This window comes from Carassius gibelio, chromosome A18 (assembly GCF_023724105.1).
Source record: "Carassius gibelio isolate Cgi1373 ecotype wild population from Czech Republic chromosome A18, carGib1.2-hapl.c, whole genome shotgun sequence".
Lineage (NCBI taxonomy): Eukaryota > Metazoa > Chordata > Actinopteri > Cypriniformes > Cyprinidae > Carassius > Carassius gibelio.
This window is the reverse complement of record NC_068388.1, coordinates 23,843,812-23,870,358: the sequence shown is the minus strand read 5'-3', so window position 1 is coordinate 23,870,358 and position 26,547 is coordinate 23,843,812. Positions and strand designations below refer to the sequence as shown.

The 26,547-nt window shown below is 38.4% G+C and overlaps 3 protein-coding genes across 4 annotated transcripts; 1 reads left to right on the top strand and 2 right to left on the bottom strand.

Moving 5' to 3' along the window:
- Positions 1–485: 485 nt before the first annotated feature.
- LOC127934530 (uncharacterized) lies at positions 486–9,544 on the top strand. The gene is made up of 4 exons (XM_052531980.1): positions 486–926; positions 5,914–6,049; positions 6,592–6,684; positions 7,266–9,544. The coding sequence occupies exons 1-4, from the start codon at positions 717–719 to the stop codon at positions 8,612–8,614; spliced, it is 1,788 nt and encodes a 595-aa protein (XP_052387940.1). The 5' UTR covers positions 486–716; the 3' UTR covers positions 8,615–9,544.
- Positions 9,545–15,045: 5,501 nt separating this feature from the next.
- LOC127934532 (C5a anaphylatoxin chemotactic receptor 1-like) lies at positions 15,046–19,461 on the bottom strand. Of its 2 annotated transcripts, none has more exons than XM_052531982.1 (2): positions 19,310–19,461; positions 15,046–18,794 (listed from the first exon to the last, which is right to left on the bottom strand). In XM_052531982.1, exon 2 carries the CDS (start codon positions 18,787–18,789, stop codon positions 17,734–17,736), a length of 1,056 nt encoding a protein of 351 aa, XP_052387942.1. In that variant the 5' UTR covers positions 18,790–18,794; positions 19,310–19,461; the 3' UTR covers positions 15,046–17,733. The 2 variants fall into 2 exon arrangements, with proteins under 2 accessions (XP_052387942.1, XP_052387943.1); XM_052531983.1 differs by having other exon boundaries at positions 15,046–18,791; positions 19,310–19,428.
- A 209-nt stretch (positions 19,462–19,670) lies between these two features.
- On the bottom strand, positions 19,671–26,251 carry LOC127934535 (uncharacterized). Its single transcript, XM_052531985.1, has 4 exons — positions 25,933–26,251; positions 22,262–22,337; positions 21,646–21,925; positions 19,671–20,515 (listed from the first exon to the last, which is right to left on the bottom strand). Exons 1-4 carry the CDS (start codon positions 26,052–26,054, stop codon positions 20,445–20,447), a joined length of 549 nt encoding a protein of 182 aa, XP_052387945.1. The 5' UTR covers positions 26,055–26,251; the 3' UTR covers positions 19,671–20,444.
- Between the last annotated feature and the right edge of the window lie 296 nt (positions 26,252–26,547).

The window sequence follows — 26,547 nt, the reverse complement described above, 5'->3', positions numbered from 1 at the left end:
AGATAGATAGATAGATAGATAGATAGATAGATAGATAGATACATATAGATATAAGATATAAGATATAAAACAAACATTCCTTTCAATTAATACCAGACCATTTTTCGAAAATACCGTGGTGAAGATAGATGACAGTTCCAGTTCGCTGCAAAAAGACGATCCTTATGTCACCATTACCAAGAAAGCCGAAATATTTGCCAAGTGTTCTTTAATGGTCCTTATTAAGTCACCCTTTCGAGAAATTTCGTGTCTTCTGACCTCTCAGTCGGCCGCACCAGACAAATTAATATTCTCGGCGTCCATTAATTAATTCATTCATTCATTCATTCATCTATGGTTGAGCACACGAAGACACATGGTATGTATGCAAATGAAGCTGCGGTGTCTGACCAATAAGAGTATGGGAATTCCTCTGGAGGGCGGGTGACTGAGAGCTTTCAACCAATCACAGCGGACAGGGCGGAATATACTAATAAGGAGGGAACTCCTCAATGTTCAGCAACGTCAAACTGAGATGCCCAAATATTGTCCGGCCGACCGCAATGTGAGTAGACCTAAGAGAGAATCGTGTCGGGGAAAACACTCAAACTAAACAGGAATGGTCCCTATTTAACCCAAAGAGGCAGGCTGAGGCAGATCATATTGAAAGATTGATTGCTTTTGTTCTGTTGGGAAGGGTGAGGAGCATCCTCCTGGACCTCGAGGTTCCTCTGAAGATGGAAGAAGAGCGCAGTCGGAATAAAGAGCGTCTGGAGGCTAGTTTGACGTGGCTGTGTGAGCTGGAGATCCTGAAGCAGCGGCAGGAGAGCCTGGTCCTCGGTGCCCTGTCCCTCGGGGACTCCGTGCCGGGATGCCCGGCTTGGGGTGATGTGGGACCGGCCCCCAGCAGCAGGGAGCAGGAGCAGCTCACCTTAAGACGACAGCTGGTAGGTGCGACATGATGAAAACCATCCTTTAGAAATTCCCTCCAGCGGTGTGGATATTCGGAAAGTGTTGTGAAAAGTTTAGAAATAACGAGAAATGTAGTGTCAAGAGCGCACAAAATCAGAAACCTTGTTTAAAATGTACTTTTTGACGTTACATAATTGGCACGTGAAAACTGCAGTGTGTATATAATGCCATTAACAGAAGCAGTATTATAGTTAAAGTAGTTAAATGCAATTTACTTTCATGTTTTTGACAGCTGTGATTGATGTGCGCTTGGAAAAGGGGGCGGGGCTCTAGACCTATCTATTGTTCGTTTCACGTGGATTTGCCAGTTCCTACTTTATCTAATGAAATAGGCCTACCAAGCGGCCTTTAATTTTTTTATTCGCGTCATCAGTCTATATGTATATATTATATTATATCAGGCTATATTATATTATGCCATATCATATTAAATTATTGTTGTGGTTTAGTCTTGATGAACAATATGCACTGAAAAAAAAAAAAAACTAATTTAGTTTATTAGCTTTAGGCAAAATCTGTTTATTTAAATGTACCTAAAATAAATTGATTGCAAACTCCATAAAAAAGTAAAAATTTAAATGAATCTTTTATTATTATTATTTATTTATTTATTTATTTATTTATTTATTTATTTATTTATTTAATAATTTTTTAGCTACTCCTTATTTCGTTTACATAAGTAGCTGGGGAGGCGTAGCATAATAGAGTATTTATAAACTAACAGAACGCATGGTCCCTCCTGTCCTTTCATTACCTGTCCATCAGTATGTCTTCCTCCAGGGTCGGGACCTCACTCTTAACTCAGTTTTCAATAAAGGCGGTGAGAGAAATCAAAGGAGCAGCGGTCTCTCTTTCCCCAGAGGTCCTCTCCCATAGAAGGATCAGACAAAAGGCGCATGGAGCGGAATATTAATGAGTAAGACTCGCGGGACGGGCGACACACATCACCCAAGAGCTGTCATCGGCTGGCGGAAAACATCCTTCAGTCCGCCCGACTGATGAGAGTTTCACTCAGCAACGCCTTCATTTAGCCTTTCACTCCACTCTGATTCTGGCATCATGATACGACCCTAAAACGATTAAAATGTTCATATTATTAATTAATGAATTACAGACTATAAGGACCACATGTAGCCTATTTTATTCGTTTGCATAAAATTACTTATATAATTATTAGTACTTTATAAATACATTGCAAATTAATAGTAACAGTGCTTAAGAATTATTATTGAATCTTTACAAGAAATAAACAAAAGGCTTTATCAGTATATGATAGTTTTGGTTATCAAATCTATGCTGCATTTGAAATTGCATAATTAATGCTTTGGAAAATTTGGATGAGAAACAAGCATTTTGGAAGCCGAAAAAAAATATATGAATTTACACACTTTAAGAGTTAGTTCAACCAAACCTTGTGAAGTCTGACTCATGAAACAGGGGCATTACAAATCACAAATCTTTTTTTTTTTTTTTTTTTTTTCGGTCTAATTGACAAATCTTATTATTTTTCTCATCTCTTTAAATTGACTAAGAAATGCCTTCTGGTTAAGAATTAGACTTTTGGAGAATTACCAATAACTTGTATTGTAATTTTTTTTCTGTATTTTCCTAGTGTCAGATTTATGGTTTGTTTATATAATACACTTTTTCTATTTTGATCACAGAATAAGGCAGAAATTATATTTTATAGTTTCTATAGGATACTGTAAGAAATGCTATTTCAGTTAGCACTACATTATTCAGATAATGTATTTATTACATATGACTTGAAAAACACACACAAGCCATATTGTCACAATTGTGCATGTATTGTCTTTGTTTTGCATCCAGCTGAGCTACAGAGATAGCTGGATGCCTTTGCCCATAATAGGGATTTCCTGCATATCATTACTTCTATGAGTCCGTTTTGGACTTTCCCTCCAGCGTCCAGTATGAATGAAGCATACACTGCGTGTAACGATGCTGCTACTGCTGTGACAGATCGAGGAGCAAAGGAGCGAGGAGACATAGGGGAATCCATCAAGTGATTCTTTATTTACACCGAACCAAACCAAAGCACATGTAGCAGAAAGGATAGACAAACAATACCTGATGAAAAACACAGGGCTAAGAACTTAGAACCAAATGAGACACACCTGAAATCAAATCGCATCATACACAAAGGAAACACCTGGGAACAATGAACATAATCAAACATGGGAGAAACCAGATCATGGGGCACGCGGGGGAGCAAAACACAAAACCCGGAGCAAAACACAACAAAGACAGGAGCAGAGGACTGACAGAGGGCTTGGCACTCCGTAATGTTCACATCTTCTCATTTTTGGATGCAATAAAATGCCAGATCATGCAAAGACTATCTTTTCTCTTTGAAAAATCAGCTTTTTGGACTCAGCTGTTAATTAACCAGTTATAGAAAGACGATCAGATTGATCTCTTCAGGCGACTACAGTGAGGATGGAGTGTGGTGCGGTGCTCACACAGCCCTCTGGGTAACATGTAATTACACATGCATACTTTAATTAAATAATGAGCAATGCAACTGGGAAAAAGATTTATTTGTAGTTCAGCTTTGTAGTTGAGAACCCTGCAGTGTTTGCATTACAGCAGCTTATTTGCACCTACAACATCTGTTCAAACGAACTACATCAGTCCTCAAGGCCAGAGTTTCCCTCCGGTACTCGTGTGGATGTGTGCTTCAGAAATTAATTAGTGCTGTTTGGTGATGTATTTAGTATTTTAGGAGTGTTAGAGTGATGTGTGTGTGATGCTATATAGTGGGGGCAGGGTGATGTGTGTGTGTGTGTGTTCTTGTTTTTGTGATATATCAGGACACAACTCTGTATAATGACATGGGTACGACACAGGTATTACATGGAGAGGGTGACTTATGAGGACATAACCCATGTCCCCATTTTTCAAAACGCTTGTGTGTGTGTGTGTGTGTGTGTTTGATGGGGGTGCTTGGTGTTTCCCATTTTGGCACATTAAAGGCAAGGCGCTCACAGCAGCTGGATAATGAGAGTACACGTGCACCCTGATCTCCCTCAGGTCCTGTATGTTTCTGTAATAATCAAATAGACTGCCTTCTGTGTGCTTTTGTGCATCAAGACTTTGAGGGTGAGACACCAAAGCAGGCGATTCGTCTCGACATCTCAAGTCAGTCATGAAGCGAAAAAGCCAATATTAGCTCTATAATCCTCACGACTGGATCATGTTTTCAGTGAGGTGTCTGCTTGTGGTCTCTGTTCACATCTGGCAGACCTGCTTCACTCTCTGTCCTCCTCCTCTGTTTTTTTTATACTTGTCATTTTTCTCATGCGCTTGAGCATCGACCTCAGCCGCTAAACCACGCTGCCATGGTTTCATATGAGCTATTCTAAGTGCAATTAAAAAGTTCTTAAAGTCTTATTTTGGTCTTGAATATTGAAAATACTTCTGAGCTGATTTGAAAGGAAATGGCATGTTGCAGGAATGTAGAGGAAAAACACAAGGATTTGAATCAAATATCAGAAAATGTTAGCTTAGTTCTGATGAATTTGTCCAATGTCCAAATAGAATTTCAGAGAGGCTTCTGCTTTTTGGAATCCAATTTCCCACTTGATTTTAAACTGACTTGGCTCTTTCCAAACCCTTAACATGTATCTAATACAGTCTTATCATCAAATGCTCCGCTTTCCCTTAAGCCCTAAGTAAGATGATGCTGTAGTTTTTATTGTGGCGTGCAAGACACTGTGGCATGCTTTTATGAGAAAAAAACAAAACGTATGAATAATTAATTAGCCAGTATTACCATACACCATCGCACGCCTCCATGTCATATAATAAAAAGTTATTTCAAACATATATTAACCTTTCATATCAAACTGCCTCAACCAAAATAGCTGTAAATACAGTATGAAATGCATTAGTATGTACCTAAAATCTTTTCATTCTCACCAGTTTGTTTCTCACATCTGTCTTGGATCTGTGCACCCAAATGCTGGTTTTGTCATCATTGTACACCCTTTATTATGGAATAGAAGTAGAGAAAAACAGTGAACTGTAAATAGAGAAAGTGGTTAAAATAATAAGTCAAACCACCTTTGCGTCATAAACCAGCGAAATATAACAAAAATAACCTTTGATCCAGATGTGGAACATACTGTGATGCCTGGATAAAATCTAGAGAAAATAAACCACGATCAAAACTCAAATTAACCCCAGACATAGACGTCATTAAACACAGGTTCACAATGTGTTTTAATAGTTGAATTATCAGCTGCTGAGAGCATGAAACTATAAACTAACCAGAACCACAGGTTCAAAAAATAGCGTATGCAACAATATCTGTCCTGTCTTTGGTAAATTATTGATGTTCTAGGTTTGGTGCATTTGTCGTTGGTTTACATAAGTGGAAGTGGTGCACATGAGCACACTCTACATTGGTTATGTGCACATAGAAACACGTGCTACATGCTTGAAGCTGTCTATCCAGGCCATCTTACTTCTGTTTGTTGTCACACAAATTATGATTATTCTTATGTAAATGTAAGACACATCATCAATATTTTTTTATTTATACAAGAAACCAGTTTGTGGGTCTGTAACATCACTGATTTTCAACCTTTTAAAATATTAAAGGTTGAAAAATGTTTTATGCAGTAAGGGTGAGGTAGAGTAACAGCAATTTGGGACATAGGTTAATATGGTTCCTTAAGCATAAGGATACGTACTATCCTTTCAGCTAACGTGGTATATTTCTGCATGCATTTGTATGGCTGTTATTGTATTTGTATTCTGTTATTGCATTCCTATAGCTCAAACAGTAACACATAACCGCTCCCAATCCTAAACTTACAGGTTTGATTCTCAGGAAGTAAATAAACTGATCAAATGTATACCTTGATTTGTCTGCCAAATACATTAATGTAAGTCTTTTCCAGCTGCCCTCAGTACTGATGGCTGTGTCATACCCTGCAGAACCGACTCCAGGGCGCCCCCAGCCTGCTGATGCTGGCACTACATCAGCAGCTCAGTGAGTTGAGGTTGGATACAGGACTCACATGTGAGCAGAATAATGAGGAAGATTTGGACAGTCCCAGTGCGTCCAGCTCGGGTACTCCACAACCCCATGAATCATTTATTCCTCATAGTGTTCTGCAAAATTGTTGGACAGAACTGATATCAGATACATATTTTTAGTTTTAGCTGAAAATATAATAGACATGATGGCCAATTTTAAATATATAGGCTGCTGTATTTTGTTTTGTGTTCTTACTAAAGCTCTGATATAGAGTTTCAACAAGCATAAGAACATATAAACGTAGAAATACAAAAACAGTAAACAAAGCAATTTTTTTTTTCACCTAGTAAAATTTTTTTTATTATTTTTTATAAAAATCTAGATTTTATCTGCATCCTGCACCAGGATGATACTGATCATTTACAGATTTAGTCAAAGATATATTGTGCACACCTAGTAATGCAACGGTCTGGGATTTGTGTTTGGAAATGTGTTGCCATCATGTTAAGTTATTTAACAACAGCTGGCAAATTGATTACAGAACCGTACAGTTCATCCAGATATTTTGAATAAAACAAATGAAAGCTAATAATTAATAAATGAAAATAAGATTTCAATTTATCTTGATCCCTCAGGGTTTTATGAACAATGTGAAAGTCCGTCTCCTCCACTGCGTTCCTGTTCCTCCCCAAACGTCAGTGTCCCCTGTCACAGGTCCAGATCTGTGGGTAAGTGTTTCCTTTAATCATATTTTAAACCAATTATATATATATATATATATATATATATATATATATATATATATATATATATATATATATATATATATATATATATATATATATATATATATAATTTTTTTTTTTTTTTTTGGTCTTGATAATATAAGTCCCTGCAATAAAATGTAGGCCATAAACATAACCTGTTTTCAAAAAGAAGCTCATAGGAGCTTAAAGGCTTCCTCCTGGTGCCCCTCTCCCACAAAACCCATCATCTGGTACAGCTGTATCATTGGTAGAGTATAAAATGATTAAAATATTTAAATACAAACCTTTCAGGCAAATATAACTTATGTAATATGTCAAACCATTAACCTCTGGGGAAACAATCCACTCACAGCAAGAGTCTAAATGTACCCCAGTTCCTCTGGAAAAGTGCAGACTTGGGAATCCTGATATATAGCTGGCTTTGAAGAAGGCTATCCTTGGCAAGGGGATCTTCATATCTGACCATCCTTGATATGAAAAACCCCTCTTGTTAAGAACTGGTTTTATTTCTCATAAATCTTGTATTTCTCACCTGCTGACAGATGCCTACTTGCTGGACTGGCAGGGTCATATGGAGCCCACAGTACATACCACCCTGCGCCGCTCGTTTTCTGCCCCGTACCCCCCACTGGAGGGTATTGCCGAGGGAACAGAGGAGGAAGAAAATGATGAAGAAAGCCCTCAGTGGGTTACAGATAAGATAGCTGATGGAAATGAAAGACTTACGCCAGAGATGAGCCTCAATTCTGATGCTGAGGCAGATTCTGCAGTAAAGATAGATGATGGCCCAACTGAAGAAGACATCCAACAGGTTATGCGTGTGGAGATGTACATCCTGGGACTACTACAGCAGCGACACCTCAGATCTACAGCAGAACTCAACTCTCATCCGGATCGGTGGCATGACTTACACACATACCCACCTATTTACCCACAACTTGACCAATTGCAATGGCAGGAATGGGCTACTCTACCTGAGGAAGAGAATGAATGTGAATCCCAAGATGGATATAACATGAACCTTCCCAATACCCAAGTTGGACCAACCTCCCTAAGTAGTGAGGAGCCAGAATCCTCCTTGGAAAGGGATCAATATGGGATTGAAGAAGTCTACACTAGTAGCAACGACTCCCCTCGGCATCAGCCAGTTTACATCGAACGCCGTCCCACAATGTCAGACACCATGAAACCCCACATTCACACCTGCTGCAATCACACCTGTGTACCTACATTGTCAACTCCAGAGTTCCATGAGCAACACCAGCCCATTCCATCCCAAAAGTGGGCCCTTCTTCAGTCCCAAGGCAGAAGAAGTCCAGAGGAAAGGTGGATAACTCTAGGAGCAAGACAAACCAAGTCTTGGTCAGAAGACAGTTGTGTCTCTCAAGGATGGACCGCCCAACCGGAGCACAAATACTATAAGATGGGACGGACAATGGGCAGGCATCATAGTGATGAATTGTATCCATCTAATCAGCGGCTTTGGTGCTCCTCAGCAGATCTCAGTCAAGAAGAGGACGAGGGGATATTCAGAGAAGACGTGCACGAATCAATCAGACTAAATCATTTACCTGCCAAGTGCACCAGTGTTCAGTTCCTGGAGTGGGACCTGAGGGTGCAAGAGCAGTCAGAGGCCACGACAGCACCGCCCAATGGTTCTGACTCCAGTCTGAGCGAGACTTTCTCTCCAGGAACCAGTTCAGTGTCCAGTGACTCAGATGAGAGCGGAGGGCTGGTCTGGCCTCAGCAACTTCCCCCTCGCTTGCCCCCGTCCTCCTCTTCTCCACAAAATCCCTCCAATGTTGTGGTCAAGACTGAAGCCTCCCGTGCATTCAAAAAGAAGATCATGAGATTTCGTTCAGGCTCTCTCAAACTCATGACCACTGTCTGATTCTGGCCATGAACATATCTGCCTATTTAAATCTTAAAATTCAATTGAGAACATTATGCATTACACTTCTTAAGCCTTGACGTACTGAACACTGCTTCCAGGTCTAAGCCTCTACTCTCATTTCACACAAGAATACTATCCCATCAGCCATTTATGAGCACTCAATTATGGCACACATTTAAGCTAAGCTTTAAAAAAAAAAAAACTCACAGTGTACTTTCTTTGCCTTTGGGATCGGATTGTTTGGACTCAGAAACTGACATGATGTCAAACTTAACCAGATTTACACTTGTTTATAAGTCTATCCTCCAGTATCATCTTGCTTTACTGATTTTCACCCCTGGGATTATTGTATCTTTCTTCTTGTTAATAAAAGATTTGATGAGAAGCAACCACAAGATACAGACCAAACCCGTTAAGCACACCAAACCCCTAACAACCCAGACAGCAAGCAGTTTCGGCCCAGGTCTGGCCCACATCTGGCCCACATGGATTTCATGCGGGCCAGATGTGGGCCGGATCTGGGCCAACACTATGTTGCTGTCTGGGAAGATCATACGATTTAGGATTTATTAGAACTACTGAATATTTTTATATAAACCTGACTTTGTTTCTTTTGTAGAACGCATTTTGTCCATACAATGGAAGTCAATGGTCACCAAAACTGTTTTATTCACCAACATCTTTTACTATATTTGTTCTGCATTAATCATATTGAAAATCATACAGTTTTGAAATGGAATGAGTGTGAGTAAATTACAGAAAAAAAAATGGGTGGACTTTCCCTTTAAGAAGGACCATGCGTCTGTAATGTTTATAAATCACTTACTTCAGTTTCAAGTTCTCAGGCATGCCCATAAATCTCTTTCTTTTCAGCACTATCTCTATATATTTTAGCTTTGCCATACTGAATAAAGTTATTTTAAAGTCTTTGTTTTCTCTATTACTGACAAGACAATGAAATAGTGGCGAGAGGCAATGTGAAAAGAGAAAGGTGAACAAGATAAGGAAAGGACCCCGAGTCAGGACTTGAACTCAGGTCATCTGAAGAGTGTGGCCCATAAGGCTGTTTTAACACTGCGCTGCTAATGATGATGTCACATTGTCCATTGTGTAATAATGGGAATTTGTATCTCTTAACAAGCAAACAGGAATTAAAAGGTATTGTATGTGTTCATCTGGAATTGATTCTTATTAGCTTAGCATTTTAAAGGGGGCAATTTTCATGGCTCTCCTCACACACATATGACAGGATGTGCCTGGAGGCATCCTTATCAGTACTATGTACCACTTACCATGTCCCATGTCCATTCATAAGAATGAAGTCAGTTTGATGAATATTTTGTAGCATGTTTGTAGTGTATTGTACTGTATTGTACACTACATAGGTTTGTAATGCATATGTAGTGTAGTAGAAAATCTTTCAACATTCAGAGTAATTGATTAGGATTTTTATACTTCATGATCTTTGATATCATGTAGCTTCTTTATTGGTGCCACCTAGTGCATTGGAGGACTGGAATATTTCATTTTCTTGCTGCTACACAGCCAAACTCCCTTGCCTGTGCTGTACAAGTGTACAAAAATATGCCGTGTCTGAACATAACTTTTCACCACCTTTGATTTCATGCTCACAGTTGTGACGTAGTGATTCTGGCTATGGCAGTTAACTCAAAATCACACTTCACAGAACAGTAAATTAACCACACATTTACAAATTGCAAAACAGTTTTTCTGTTCTTTTTAATTATTCTTGTTCTTTTTAATGCAACTCAAAATGGTCTTATTCTTTTTTCAATATCTCTTGCTACAAAGCATGTTAAAGTAAACAACCAATAAACAACCAAAAATAAACCATCTCATGAATCAATACACCATATAGGACAGAATCAAGGGACCGTTTGTCGAGGGTATTATTGTATTATTCTCACTCAATGACTCAAGACAACATCAATAAATATTCAAAAAATAACATTGCTTCGGTGCATCAAGTCCATAAGTGAACCAAACATAACCCATTAACTCATTCATTCATTCATATACATAAGGTTCTTTCAACAGTTCTGATGACTCTTTTGAATTATTGTGTTCTTAAATGAGGGGTTTAAAGTGGAAATGGTTGATGTTTGTGTGTGTGTGTGTGTGTGTGTGAGAGAGAGAGAGAAAGTTAGATGTCCAGTAGACCCATCTTTTTCGAGATTCATTGATGATTAATTAGCTTAGTGGAGATAATGAACTTTTCAAGGCCTACCTGGAGTCCAATGCACAATCCGGGGATTTTTCAGTCCAGCCAAAACACCACAAACTCAAAGTTACAGCATTCCAATCCCATGTAGTTCAAACACAGCTCATAAACGAATGGCATACATCTTAACACTCGTCCACTGTGCAGTCAGCGAAACTTCTGTAACACCGTAGACTTCAAGCTTGTAGTTTCATTGTCAGCAGCTTTACTTCACAGCACCTACTGTCTGCTAATTCAGCTTTCATATGGCCCAGACACCACGAGGAAAGGAGCAGCTTGCAGGAATTGTAGAACCCAGGCACTCCTCCGCAGCGCAGCAAATGAAGCTTACTTAAGACTGTCTTCTCCCATTTTGTTTCTTCCCATTTTGCACATTTTAAACATCTTTCACAAGGCAGTTCAAACTTCTGACCATCGATTCAGCAGACAAAGACTCAGCGGCACACACTCACTCAACACACATGATCACCTGTTTTAAATGGGTTTGATTACTCAATTTCCTCCAGCTGACTGACTCCTCCCACTTATTGCATTGCATTTTGGGCTTTTATTTTTATTATATGTCTTTTTTTTTTTTTTTTTTTTTTTTTTTTTTTATAATTCCCTTATTGTGTAATTGTATCTACATTTTATATTTGATCTAGTTATTTTTTTAAGCTTTAATGGTAATGTTATCTGTATGCACCGGGGTCTGAGAATAACGCAATTTCGATTCTCTGTATGTATGTACTGTACATGTGGAAATTGACAATAAAGCAGACTTGAACTTGAACTTGAACTTGAACTTTGTAGTTCGTTTTCGTCACTCTACCCCTCTGTTGGACAAGGCATCTCATAGTTCCTTATGAGATGTTGAAACATTAAAATCCGAAGAACTCATCAATCGAGGATTCCTGAAAGAGATCAATAAGGTTTCGTCTGTCTTGTGCTTCTACTTCAGAGGCAGTTGGAAAACAGGGCTTTAAATTGCAAACATGGACATAACTAACACTAACATCTTCAACTGTAGATTCCAGTGCTATTTGGTAATTCACTGGTCCCATTTGTTGGATTACCCGGTATGGTCCTTTCCATTTTGGTGCAAGTTTAGCAGTGAAATTGTGCTTTTCACTGGAATGTGGAAAGTGTCTTATCCATACTCTGTCTCTTTCTTTGAAAGACATGTCCCGTCAATTCTTATTGTAATTTCGAAGCTGTCTTTGATGTGCTTTCTTACTATTCTCTATTGCTCTAGCTTGCAATTGTTTTAAGTGATACACCGTGTCATAACGGGGTGCATTGGGTGACTCTGTCGGTCATGTTTGTCTGCGGGTGGTATGCTGTAGTTAATTTTGGTGTTACATACAACTCCCACACACTTCTTTAAATATTGCAGACACAAACTGTGTACCTCTGTCAGATACGAGAAAGTCTGGAACTCCCCATCTGGTTAGTACCTCTTTTCGGAATACAGTTGCAACAGTTTTGGCAGTAGCAGTACGAATGGGGAACAATTCTACCCAACGAGTGAAGTAATCAACAAAGACTAAAAGGTATTCATTTTGGTTAGTGCTACGGGGCAACGGTCCTATGATGTCTACACCCATTATCTGATTTGGTCGTGTGCTATTAATCTTCTGCATTTTACCAGCAGGTTTCCTTTGGTCAGATTTTAGGGTCTGGCATTTAACACATCTTTTGAAAAACTGTTTTATATCGGACCATATCCCAGGCCAGAAAGCAACTTCTTGAATTCTCTTGTAAGTTTTAAAGATTCCTGCATGTCCACTCATGGGGTCACAGTGATAGTGTTCCAGTATAGCTGGCACAAGATCTTTGGGGAGAAAGAGACGATAGTGTGATTGATTTTCGGACACTGTTTTTAGATAAAGCTTATCTTCAATTACCTTGTGGCTTATCCGCAAGTCTGTTAATGTTGGGACCTTTAAACCCAGTTTGACTGTGCTTTGAGCTCAAGCGATAGTCATACTGCATCTGTTGTAGATGATCCTTCTCAAGTTGTTGTCCAAGTCGTACCAATTCTTCCCCAGTGGACACACGACCATGCAACTGGCTAGCCAGGTAAGGTTTTATGTTTTTCAGAATCATCTTGACCAAGTCCGACTCTGTTTAGGTAGGCCTCCGCCTCTTGCAAATTGCACTATATGTAAAGGCAAAGTCTCTTACGGATTCTCTCTCACCTTGGGTTCTGATTCTGACACATTCAGCAAGTTCATCCTCATAGTCTTCAGAGAGAAAAGCAGTAAGGAATGAAGACTCAAACTCACACCAGGTAGTTATCGCAGTTCTGGCAACTTCCCACCAATCCCGGGCAGTGCCATGTAGGACTGTTCAAAAGGTAGCTAGAATTTCAGGATCAGATAAAAGTATGTTATGCAAGAAAATCCATACATTTAGTTAAATACAACAGAGGATCAGAGTCATCCGATGGTCTTCCGAAAGTAGGAAAGGTTAACTTGAGTAGTCATTCTTGACAGCAACAGCATTTTCAGTTTCCTTCTGTGGGTTCAGAGGTGTTTTGTGTTCGGTACTTATTATTAGCTAACTCATTTTATCACTGAGGCAGTCAAGTTGGAAGGTCCAATGTGAGAAATCTTTTACAAATTCATTGTAACTTCTTTGACAGTTTTGTTGGACAGCTTTAATGCCTGAGTAATCTTTAACAAGTTCATTGTGGCTTTTTTGGAAGTGATGTCTGATGTCTTCTTGAACCTCTTGTTGAAGTTGCTCTACCATAAAACGAATATTGGATACCAATGATTTTTCAACTTTTGGATTTCATCTTTAATTAACAACTTCACTGTTTTTACAATTTGATCTGTCTCAGTCTGTTGATTATCTTTTGACAAAATCTTTGAAATTTATTGAGTGTGGTTGGCCACTTTATCAGCAAGACTTTCCAATTGGCTTTTAAGTTGCAAACGAACTCTGCTTCTGTTCACTAGTGCACTTACAGCTTTCTCTTGTTTATCCATGAGGTCAAGCACAAAGCACATTTTAAACATCTTTCACCAGGCAGTTCAAACTTCTGACCATCGATTCAGCAGACAAAAGGTGTTTCAAAATGTCAAGGATACTTCCTTGGTAGGACTGATCCTTCCAAGTCACTTCCTTCAGAGGCTACGTGAGACTCCTCTATAGCATACGGAAAACACGTAAATGGAACAGGCTAGCAAGTGCACGTAATTGCATCATTACGTCAGTGAAAAGGTCCGTTTGAATAACGCTGTGAATGGTATCATTAAATTACTTTGGACAACTTAACTAGTTATTTATAAAAGAAATGCCGTTGACGCAACCAATTGTTAAATGACAGGTCCGGTTCAGTTAACCATTTGTATTTGTATAATTTACAATATCAATATGGTAGTAATTTGTACTGGCATTTAAACGTCAAACTTTATTTATATTTACTACAGTTATAACAAATGTTTGGTTACGTAAATAAAAACCGTTAACGCTCCGACTACGTTAACGTTCAACATTTTTGAATTTATTAACTAACGTTAGATAGCAAAGCTGCGCATAGGATTGTGGGTGATTTGAGAGGGCGAAGAATACACATATGCATCCTTTCCTGTGTATGGGATATTCTTCGAACGAAGGACTCAGTCCTTGGTTGAAATTCCGAGGATCCTCGACATTGGAACAGTCCTTCGACGGATGTCGATGACGTAGCATCCTCGAAATACTGGCTTCAGAGGATCCTTCCTTGACATTGAGAAACACCTACAGACTCAGCGGGCACACACTCACGATCACCTGTTTTAAATGGGTTTGATTACTCAATATCCTCCAGCTGACTGACTCCTCCCACTTGATGCATTGCATTTTGGGCTTTGTAGTTCGTTTTCGTCACACAGTGTATTTTAAAGATTTTTCACAGTCTTTGAAAATGTTCCTGCTTGTTGAATGATTTTAATAAAGTCTTATCCACGAGCCTTCTTTTGAAAGTTTTTTTTTTTTTTTTTTTTTTTTTTTTTAATAAGATTATTTGTATTTACTTCTACTATATATAGGACTTAAATTATAAATATAAAGACTTAAATATAGGACAGAAATTATGTAGTCAAAAGATGACATTTGTTCCCCTTTGAGTGGAAAATACAATTATTCTAGACAGGGCCATATAGCAGGGGGTAAAAAGTGTATACCAACACAAAACAAAAAAAGTTAATCTTCAGAGGGGTGTTTAAACCTTTATATCTTTATTTTATATTTTCAGTATGTATACAGAATTATGTCAATTATACAGAAACGGTTAAGAAAAAGGGTCAGATAAGCAGTGAGATACAAATGCTACAGTAACAAAACATGATATTATACACATTGAAAAAGCAGCAGAGGATGTAAGGCATATGAATTATGTTTATTACTCAGCTTTGTCTACCTTGTAGAGCAGTTAGAAAGGTTTCTTATCCATATCCACACACAATTTTGGCCTTGAAAAAAAAAAGGCTTTCAGAATTACTCTAAAATTTTTATTTTTTTTAATTTATTTTTTGCCATAAGTACCCCCACTTTTTGTCAATAAATATATCAAATTATGCAGTTTTAACTTAATATAAAGATAATAATATCCAGTATGATGCTGTTTTTTTTTCTGTGTTATATCTAATTGAAACAAGAACTTTTTTAGGCAGCTGCAGATGGATATTAATTTATGGCCTCGAAACTCACAAACATGAAACACCAAGTGTTTGTGATGTGACGGTGGGGAATCTCAGCAGTAGTCTACCAACTTTAGTTTTAACACTCACTCATTACTGACCTCTACAGGTTAGTCAAACTCATGAGCAACAGACAGTTCACATGGACAAACACGACTGGCAAGCTATATAGGCTTTATAAAAAATACATATCGAAAGATTTGCCTGATTGTTATGTGTGCACCTTTGATATGTTGTTTGCAATTATTTTGGTGTGGTACATTCAAGGCTTCCACAGAAAAAGTGTAACTGCGATTTTGACTGCCTTCTGTGGTAATCAATAGTTGTATTTGTATCTAAGTTAAATTGAACCCCAAACATTATTTTAACTATCAAGCGGCAACCTCCTGTTTTCTGTCTGAATCCAACACGGAAGTGACTTAAACTGTAATTCGTCAACTGGCCGCTAGAGGCTGGCTGCAAAATAATTACAGTTATTAATACTGCAATAATAATCATCAAAAAAATCAATACAAAAATAAATAAACCCTGTATAGACGGTTTCATCGGGCGCACGCGCCTGGACCTAAGTTAACTTCCGATCTGTGTTGTGTATATCGGTCTGGCTGCAGTGCCTTCTACAAACGCAGTTAAAGGCAAGGTGATGAGTAGACTGAAGTTGGGCTCAGGTGGTTGTGCTGTGGGATGTGTTTCCCATACATTTATTTATTTTTGGAGACTCGCCACAATTTTAAAACTGATCCTTTTTCAAAAAGGCTTCATTGAGTAACGTTACGTACTGCACGTTTAATAATAATAATTCCTTACATTTATATGTTTAAATATCAAAGCAAGGCACAGGTGTTTTTATATCGCTGTATTTCTGAAGGAAGACTTGCATGTTATATGCCTGATAGCAGCGTATGAGCGTACCAGCTCTGCTTCGTTTACAGCTGTTACTGGAGAAACCTCTATTTCTCGCGCTTTATGTCTATGCTTTAAAACATCTCCTGTTGGCATTTTCATTAAGTCCACCTGATCCACGCAGCAAACATTTTGTTTGTTATCAAAAAATACCTAGAGGGACTTGGCTGTTGTTATTGATTCTATTTGGAAGTCTACCGGAAGTTAAGTTAGGTCCACAAAAGCGCGCATGCGCAGTAACGTTTGTTTATGTTGTTGCCGTTGAAACCGTCTATATCAAGCAACTACTTTTTTGAAAAAAAAAAACGACCTGTTTCAAACTAAATATGTTTCTTCTCTCTCTCTCTCTCTCTCTCTCTCTCTCTTTCTCTCTCTCTCTCTCTTTATTTATTTATTTATTTATTTATTACACTAGCCCATGTTCGTGCCACAAGAGAAATATTAAGGGAGTAAATGAAAATATTTAGGCATAGTTAAATAGCGTTATCAGCATATGAAGTATATGAAGAGAATATGCGCCCTTAATGCAGCGTTAGACTCTTTTGCCCAGGCCAGCAACAAATAAAAATAAAAATTGACTGAAATGCTTGTATTCAAAGATTTTGCATTGATAAAAAAAGTTTCATGTTAAGTTTTGTTTTGTCATGGCCACTGGCTTTTTAGCTGTGTTTATGATCAGTATACATAACAGTGACTGTAAAATGTGTATTTTAAGGGAAAAAAAATGTGAGTTTTGACATTTGGATTGTGTAACTACCTTAACCACCAACCAACCGCACCCAAACAACCCCCCCCCCCAGTCCCACTAAAATAACTCAAACTAAAATATGAGTGTTTACTTATATATGTTTTTTGCATATGTCTGATGAACTGATCAGTGTATAAGTAGTTTCCAAATTTGACTAATTTACTTATTATATCTCTTCTGACATAGCTACTTATATAACATAGATATGTTCATATAAACACAGCTTCCAGAATCTGAAATCAAATTGGATTAATTCCGATTGGTGAAAATTTGTGCATGCAAACAAACCTATAGTAAAGTATGCACTGCTGTTTTTGCTTAGCTGTGACATGACCTGGTTATGAATTGGTGTTTGCAAAATGTGTGTGTGAATGTTACGGATGTTTAAAAAGGTTGTTGTTAATACAGTAGAACAATACTGGTAGACAAATTGGTACATCTTTGGTGTGCAGCATTTTGCAGTCATGATAAAATGATTATTTAAACCTACAAATGATTCTAGAGAGTGGTATCTGAAGACAAAGATTACTATCCATATCTCCTCGCAAAAATTTCACAAGGGCCTCTCTCTGAACCCGTCTGTGGTTGACTTACTGATGGCAGTCGTGCTGATTCTATGAATTGGTGCCTCAGATGCGAAGTGAAGCACACTTCGCAGCGAGCTAATCAGATTTTCCTTAAAACCGCGGCCAAGACATACATAGAGCAGCGGGTTCAGACAGCTGTTAATGTAAGCCAAGCAGAGTGTCAGCACATGGGCTAGATTCAGGTTGGCTATAAAACTTTCTGATTGTCCTTCTGTCATTAACATCATAATATCCACGATGTTCAAAGGAAGCCAGCACAGAAAGAAGCTGAGCACCAATGCCAGGATGACACGTAGCGTCCGGGCCGACTTGTCGTTGCTTCGTCCAGAGCTCGTTGCGCGGAAAACCTTCCAATGGCTGATGCAGATGATCAGGAAAGGCAGCAGAAAAGACAGAAAACAGCGGGTAAGAGTTACAGACCATGCATAACCTGCGTCACTGTAGATGCCTTTGCATGATGTTTTAGTATTGCTCTCTTTATGGATTTCCATGTGAGCAAACTGAGGAGAACCAGCCAGGAGAGAGAGAATCCAGACGACCAAACAGACGCAGCGGGCCTGCCTCGTGTTCCTGTGGTTCTGGCACCACACCGGTCTGGTCACCAGAAGGAAACGGTCCAAGCTGATCACGACCAGGAGCAGAACGCTGCAGTACATCATCATGTAGAGCAAACCACTGAGTAATTTGCAACCTAAAGCACCATAAGGCCAGTGCTGGTCCTGGGCGAGCGGCACCATGAGGAGAGGCAGCGATAAGCAGCACAGCAGATCCGCGATGGCCAGATTCAGAAACCACTGTGCGTTCACAGAGTTCGGCATTCGGAACGCGGTCACCCACACCACCAGAGCGTTCCCCGGGACACCCAGCAGGAACACAATGAGGTAGCAGACCAGAGCGAACCAGTGCCGGGAACCAATCCTGGACAGTGGCGGTTCAGTGGGGAGCACAAAAGGGGTGGAGTTTGGATTCCCCTCCCACCAGTCGATATTAGAATAATCAGTTGAAATGTCAGCTTCCCCCATTTCTGCTGTGAAGTGAGAAAAAGAAAAATAACAGAAAATGTGCAAAGTAACTCAAGGCAAAAACCCTCAAAACAGAGTCTAGTGGTTCTTTAAGAGTCTAATTATTTGCTGAGTGTCATTTTAAAGAGTCAAACACTGCAATGTTACATTGTTACGATGCAATTGTGTGGACAATTTCAAGGCATTTCTTAAAGTGCTACCTCTTAAAATAAAGTTTCAAGAGTAAAGCTCATCAAAAATCACAATTCTGTCATAATTTAATTTACTGTACTCTAAAGTCACCCTAAACCTGTCTGATTTTCTTTCTTCTGAGGAACGTGAAAAAATTCAATAGAAAGAAATCAATAGGTTCCAGTGTTGTCTTGGGGGAACATACAATATATATATATATATTCACCTCAAATAGTTCCTCAGAAGAAATAATAATTTTTTCTTTTCAATTTCTTTTTTTTCTCTACACCTTGGAAATATAGTGTAACTATAATCATGTTGAAAATCTTTGATAATAGACAATAAATACCTCTCAGAGTTTCTGGCTGTGAAGTGCTGGACTGCTGCACAGGATGTGATTCAGCTCGTCTATTTTTGCACCCCTTATAGCCAGGAAATTATTGCAAAGCGCTGTTTGCCAAGCCTTTTCCTTAGCAATGTTGTGTAAGCACTTTTTACACAAGGTTTGATGCCGTCGTTGGTCTTTAAACTTTTTAAACTTAAAAGGTGTCAGTGGAAGACTCATACAGAACTGGAACAGAGAAGACTGACGTCTGTCCCGCTATATCTGAATCAGCAGATATTGTTCTTCTTTTTTAAGGTCATATTATTGTATTGCAACTGGACAGAACAGAACTGTTAGATTCTGAACTAAAAATAATTTTCAGTAGTGGTCCTGATGCATTTTATTGTTTGAAATTTCATTTAGTAATAATCATTTGAAGAAAAACATTGTGTGTACATATTGCAAAGATGAAATCTGAATGACAAAGATGCAAAACTTGTTTCTTTTTGGAATAAACATAAACAATGCACTGTTTTATTCTACTCAGAGGTGCACTTAATGGTTAAAATGTAGATAAACATGACAGAAATACAAAGAAAAGGGACAAATACCACATAAAATTAGGGTTGAAAGAAATGTGCCATTACAACACATTTCAACTCCTGTGTAACGCAACACTGTCACAGATGATACGTGTATGTGTGTGTGTGTGTGGCGTCACTAAAAATCATGTTTCTGTTATTCTCTTTCCCCTTTTTTGATGAATTCACTACAATTTTCCAATCTGCGTGATAAAGGGAGAATGTGAAAATGCTGACTGGTTTAAACCCCAAAATACAGAAACTAATGATTGCATTCAAAAACACAACAAACTGTGGAGACACGGTTCTACAGTGATGATAAGAAGCAGAAAAAACTAACCTATGCAAGACTGTAATGAGTAACTATAGTACAACATATAATTAAATTTCTTTACATTTCTTCACAAGGTTCTGTTGCTCTTTTTTTTTCTAGCCTACAGAAAGTGTCAGTTTGTCATCTTGTGCAATCACAGTGAGACCACAATCAGCTGCATGATCCTAGTAGTTCCTCTGAAACAGCTCTTCAGGTTAGCATCGTCGAGTCGTTTCCTGAAGGACCGTGAGGAGTTCAGTGGGTGTCAGTTCAGAGATGAAGCACTCTCTGGAGGTAGAGTCGGGGTGTCGTCCCTGAAGTCATCTGTTTGAAGATCTACAGGACAGACCGAGAGAGAAAATGAAACAAAACCAAAGCAAGCAGACCCTTCTAATGTAAAGAAACTGAAAATGAGCATTAGTGAGTTCACACAGCAGTTCCCTCTGTGACAGAGCTGCTCTGGAAGACTTCAAAAACCCTTGGTGTTTCAGAAATATTTTGGTGTTGCAACAATCCATATAACAATGTCCTATAACCGCAACAGTTACTTGCTGTTTAAAATTTGGGTTAGGGGCTGAACAGAGAAGTATTAAAGAAAGAGATCTCCACAGCATCTGAATGCTGATCGCTCCACACATCTCCTGCACTATGTGTGTTTATTTATTGGACAGTTTTGTTAATCTGAGCATTATTTCATCTACCAGTAGAGTTCTGCGGTGATGGCATAGTTTTGAAAAGCCAAAACATAGAAACCTAGGGCACTTCCATTTCCATCGTCCTAGCATCAGTGGAATTTTTTCAGTTTATTTTTTTGAATGGGTTTTAGGTTAACTGCCTGGCATAGATTCTGTGGTTATCACAAGCTCAATATATTTTCACTTTTTTTTCCAGTCATGTATTTTATCAGTAACACCCAGCAGTGTTATAATTTTTTTTTTTATATGAATGCTAACAAGTGGCTTAATAAGACTGCAGAGGTAGTCGGGGGGCATTAGATGTCATCATACCCATTCATCTACTTGCTAGTTGCTTTCAATCACACTCTTGCAAACTATTCTTAAATTTCCAACTTGTAGATCTCAAATAAAGACTGAAAGAGTTGTTGGAAGCTTAATGGTGGTGATGTTGAAGTCATGTGACCTTGGTGTAGTTCATTTATAGCCTACGTTTAGCTTTTTACTTATGCTTTGAAAATGCGTAAAAGTTGTGTTTATTTCTGAAGATTATCATTATGGACAAAACATGTAAGAATCATAAACTTTTGTTGGTCACAGAGCTTATTTTCTCCATTAATCCAACAGCCAGTGAAAAAAGCCAGTGAAACTAAAGTGGGTGCTAACTTAAAGCTTAACCCACAAAAATATGACATCAATTCAATGATCAATTTAACTGATAACCACTGATTTCCCACTCAGTTACCCGCAAAAGAAGGCAAAACAATTTGTGTGGGCCTAGTTATTGTATACCTAACAGAGAAGTGTTCTGCTGGTGGTTTTCAATAATAGAGCTCTCTTCCTCATCCTCCCCCCAGTCAGCGATGTTAGCAGGTGGGATGCACTGCTCCAAGAACAGATCTTCATCTTCATCGAAGTCCATGTCTTCTGGAGGCCAGCGCAGCTCCCCGCTCTCCACCTCGCTGACGTCAGTCGGCTCCACCACGATGGACGGCAGGCGCTCCTTCCCCTGCGGCGTGCAGGTCAGACAGCCTTCAGTACTCAAAACTACTTCCACTGGATCTGGAAAGATCTGCAAAATTAAGCAGAAAGAGAGCAGGAGAAACCTTGAGCATTGAATGGTGTTTGCATTACAGTGGTTTCTGCTTGGCTGCATGATTAATGTCAAAATCTGCATATGGGCTCTTTGTGATCTCTGTTACTTACGAACTACTAAGGCAAACAGCAGTTATCCTCAAATAAAATGTAGATAAGAATTGCTACTACATGAACACCTTATATGTGGAAGACAGATGTTTGATAGAAGTGTAGATGTCACTCAAATAAGGCAAAAACTGTTCCGGTTTATCTGAATTTACCCTACTTTTGTACAAACTAAAAGATAGTGGATGACAGATGGTTTGGTTACCTGAAAGGGCAGTCTGTCCCCTTTTCTCTGAACTGGATATTCATCCATGGCCTGGGCTTCTGGGTACCCCATCTCTCTGTTATATAGTGAGACCATGACATATGGGAAAAAAGAATTACACAGGGGAACAGTCACAACTACTATTCATCGCTCTCATATACTCACTACCCACTAGGATTTCAGCTGAATGTATCACTCTGTTTGAGCATTAGTGACGAGGTAACATATAGAGATTTTCAAAAGTATGCAAATTTAGATATACAGTACAATTTCTGTACTTTATCGTTACACCAGTAGGTGTAGTAGGCAAGTGACTATGACTGAATAACTGAATGAATGGTTCAACGGGTTCTTTCAAAACACTGATTCATTCAGGAATTAAATACCTCAGAATAGTATATCAGCATGCATTTTTTATAATTTCTACTATACGTATAGGGTATAAACAGTAAGAGTATTAAGCTATTCCAAATTCAGACACAGTTTCTGTGCATCATTTACTCAACAGATTCGTAATTCTAAGAAACTGGCCGGTCTAGTTTGTTGGAGTATGTGCGATTTGCTAATCACAGTTGCTCCCAGGTGACCTGTGACTAATCGTTCCTCTTTCAAGCCTCTGCTGAACGGCCGGATTACAATGCTTATAACAGACAGTCAGGGAGCGATTATATCAAAATGGATTATGCTTTCATGAACTCATTTTTCATTAGCAGTAGATTGGATAAGAGCATGGCATTATGTGTCATCGCTCCATATTTGAAATCTACATAAAGAATATTGTGCATTATGCACTGTCAACAGCAATAACAAATAATGGTGCAAAATGATCACAGCTGGTATTAATGCTGGTTCATTCAACAAGCTGAGAGCATTGCATTATGGGATGTATGATCTGTGCAGTATGTGTATGACGTATGATACACCCAAATGGTGATTTTTGATTCCCTTTGATGTGCTGAATAGGCACAATTGGTAGACACCTTTATCCAAAGGTTGCTTTTAACTAAATATATTAAAATAAATATATTTTTAATTTCAAAAATACATTTCATTGAGATGCACTGTTTATAATTGCACACGGTTTATAAATGCGTGAGTTTGACATTAGTAGATGTCATAGTAACTTCTGAGAGAGTGAAAAGTGTTTTTTTTTATTATTATTTTTTTTTTTAAATCTTCTAAAAGTTTACATGACCTACACCTTTTTGTGTGATTGAAGGATGTATCTTCATTTCTTTGTCTTTCCTGTTGCAAATCTATTTATATTCTCTGGACAGGGATTAAGGAGGCCTGAAGTCCTGATAAACAAAATCCTCTTTTTGACTTCCACAGTGTATGCTGTGTGTGCGTGTGTGTGCGTGCGCGTGTGTGTGTGTGTGTGTGTGTGTGTGTGTGTGTGTGTGCTCTTGTTTTTGTGACATATCAGGACACAACTCTGTATAATGACATGGGTATAACACAGGTATTACAAGGAGAGGGTGACTTATGAGGATATAACCCATGTCCCCCAGTTGGTGTAGGGCCATAGAATATACAGTTTGTACAGTATAAAAACCATTACGCCTATGGGATGTCCCCACTTTTTACAAAAACAAACGTGTGTGTGTGTGGTTGTTTGTAGGTGGGTGAGTGTGTGTCGGCTTAAGCCATCTGAAACAGAGAAGTATGGTGAAATGGAGGTCAGCTCTCTCTGAAAAGCCACAACCTGCTTACAGTTTGCAGTTCACTGTGTCAAAATGATAAAATAACATTTTAACACCTGATTCAATATCTGAACATTTTCATCTTTCCAAAAGGAGACCGTATTAAATAGGAATAATTTAGCTTAAAGGGGTTCACTTTGCCTTAATGACCAGCTGACTGACCTGATATCTACTTAGCAAATAAATACATATTATGATTTTGGATTTAAAACAGTTTTTCTTATTTATTATTCATTACTCTTTCAGTCAGTTCACCAGAAAAAGGAACTTAATAACTGTTTTCACATTTGTGAAAACAGTGGTTTTCACACACACACACACACACGCCCGATGGACGTCACATTTCCACACAGGTCTCTGTGGCGACAGCTGCCTAGCAGTTAGCGGTGTAATCCTGCCCACCCTTCCTGCTGTCTGTGGTAAGTCATTAACAAGCTAACGGAGCAGATTTGGCTCTGGCAGGAGGCAGCAGCTCTGCGTGCTGTTGACAGGTTAGTGCACAGATTGAGGACACACAGTCTCTTATTCAGCAGCTGGTCTTTAACACACCTTACAGCCATTACCTACATGCACACTCATCATTTAGAGGCACTTTCAGAGTGCTCATATAACTCTAACCAATATTATGATAAACACAATGAATGCACTGTAAGTTGTTTTGGACTAAAATGCAATCATTCGATAAAATACTTTATTGTTTATTTATTTGTTTGTTTGTGTGTTGTGTGTTGTTAAAATATAAGGTAACACTTTATTTATTTTAGGGCATTTTAGCATGAATATTACTAGAATATTAGTCATTTACTAGTACTAATTAAGCACATATTAATGCATTATTCTCCATCCCTAATTCTACCCAGTACCTAAACTTAGCAACTACCTTACTATCTATTAATGAGCAGCAAAATGGGAAATTGTCGAGGGAAAAGTCGTAGCAAAAAGTCAAAAGTGTTCCTTATTCTAAAGTGTTACAAAATATGATATTGAACAAAATCAGAAACCTTTTCCACACTCACATACCTAGAATGGGAAAATAGAGAATCAGTCAAGTAATATTTATTTGTATAGTGCTTTTTACTGTATATTGTTTAAAAGCAGCTTTACAGAAAATCATGACAATGTTTAGAATATCTTAATATCCTCAGGCCTTTTAGTCACATTTAGCAGAATGTATAAAACAATACGAGCAATCAAGCATGTCAGATTTGCAGTAGGCCTATTTTATATTTTTACACGTATGCAAATAAAGTGGGACATACAGTATATATCGAACTACTGTATACAGCTGTGCGATAATAGAACTATATTTTGCATTTAAATAAAATTGGGGCAGATTTGCTATATACAGTAGTATATACCGCTTTACTGTATGCTGTGTGTATGTGGATACATTTTAATAGAATTGATCTCCACCTTTAAATGTAGAGCTTTACAATAACACACTTTACATTTAGCAACAACAAAACAATCAAGCAGCCAATAATTGTTTAATTATCATTTATATATAATATATAAAAACATTTATACACACACATATATACATATATATATATATATATATATATATATATATATATATATATATATATATATTTACACACACACACACACACAACTATATCGCTAGGGGTTAGAAGTGGATATGGCAATAAAAAAAAAATATATATATATATATATATATATATATATATGTATAGTGTGTGTGTGTGTATTCATTTGGTCACAAATTTCCTTTTTAAACTTTTCCTTTTAAACTGCATTATTTACATTATTTATTAAACATTATTTACAGTAAAAATTCAAAATCATCGACCATTTACATACATGCAATTAAGCTATGAATTCAGTGTAGCCAAAAAGGCATAAATGTTATACGTAAGTGTTTGTCCCCCAATCCTTGTTTTAAACACATGCCATCTGTTCAGTCTTGCACAACAACAAACACAAAACATTAGTATGGAGTCCTACCCATCTGTGGAAAGGCATCCATCCTCTTGGGTGGTGCAGAGCTCCACGCTGTCCATGCTGGGTATGATAATAGGGGGCAGAGAGGGGCAGCTCCCACAGCACTGCCCCTCCACAGGCCCCATCGGGGGACACTGTTCTTCCAGTGCGATGCCTGAGAGATAGTTAATGCTGGGCGCAATAGGAAAAATACTGCAAGCTGATACTCCAATCAAAGCACGTCAAGCAGTCATTTCCCGCTATGTTTTTTTTCCCCTTGCCTTGCCGTCTTTATCCTAAAGCCCTCTCCTATCCCCTCTCCCCCCCACCTCTCTCTCTCTCTCGTCCTGAGCAGAGGAGAAAGGCTTTATAGAAGAGCTGGATTAGTGTCTCTGTCGATTAGTACGGCAGGGCCAGTGACGTCAGAGCAGTGAGTGGACTCAACGGTCTGGCACTCGCCAGGTGTGCACTTACTAGTCTGCATGGATCTAATATCAGCCTAATGCTGATTTAAGTTCAGAACTGGCTTTCTTACACATGTACTGTGTTATTTATTAAATGGAATTGCCCATCTCCCCAAATCTGAACAATTCTGGGAATTAAGTTGCATTTAGGAGGGAGGGCCTGGATATATATAGC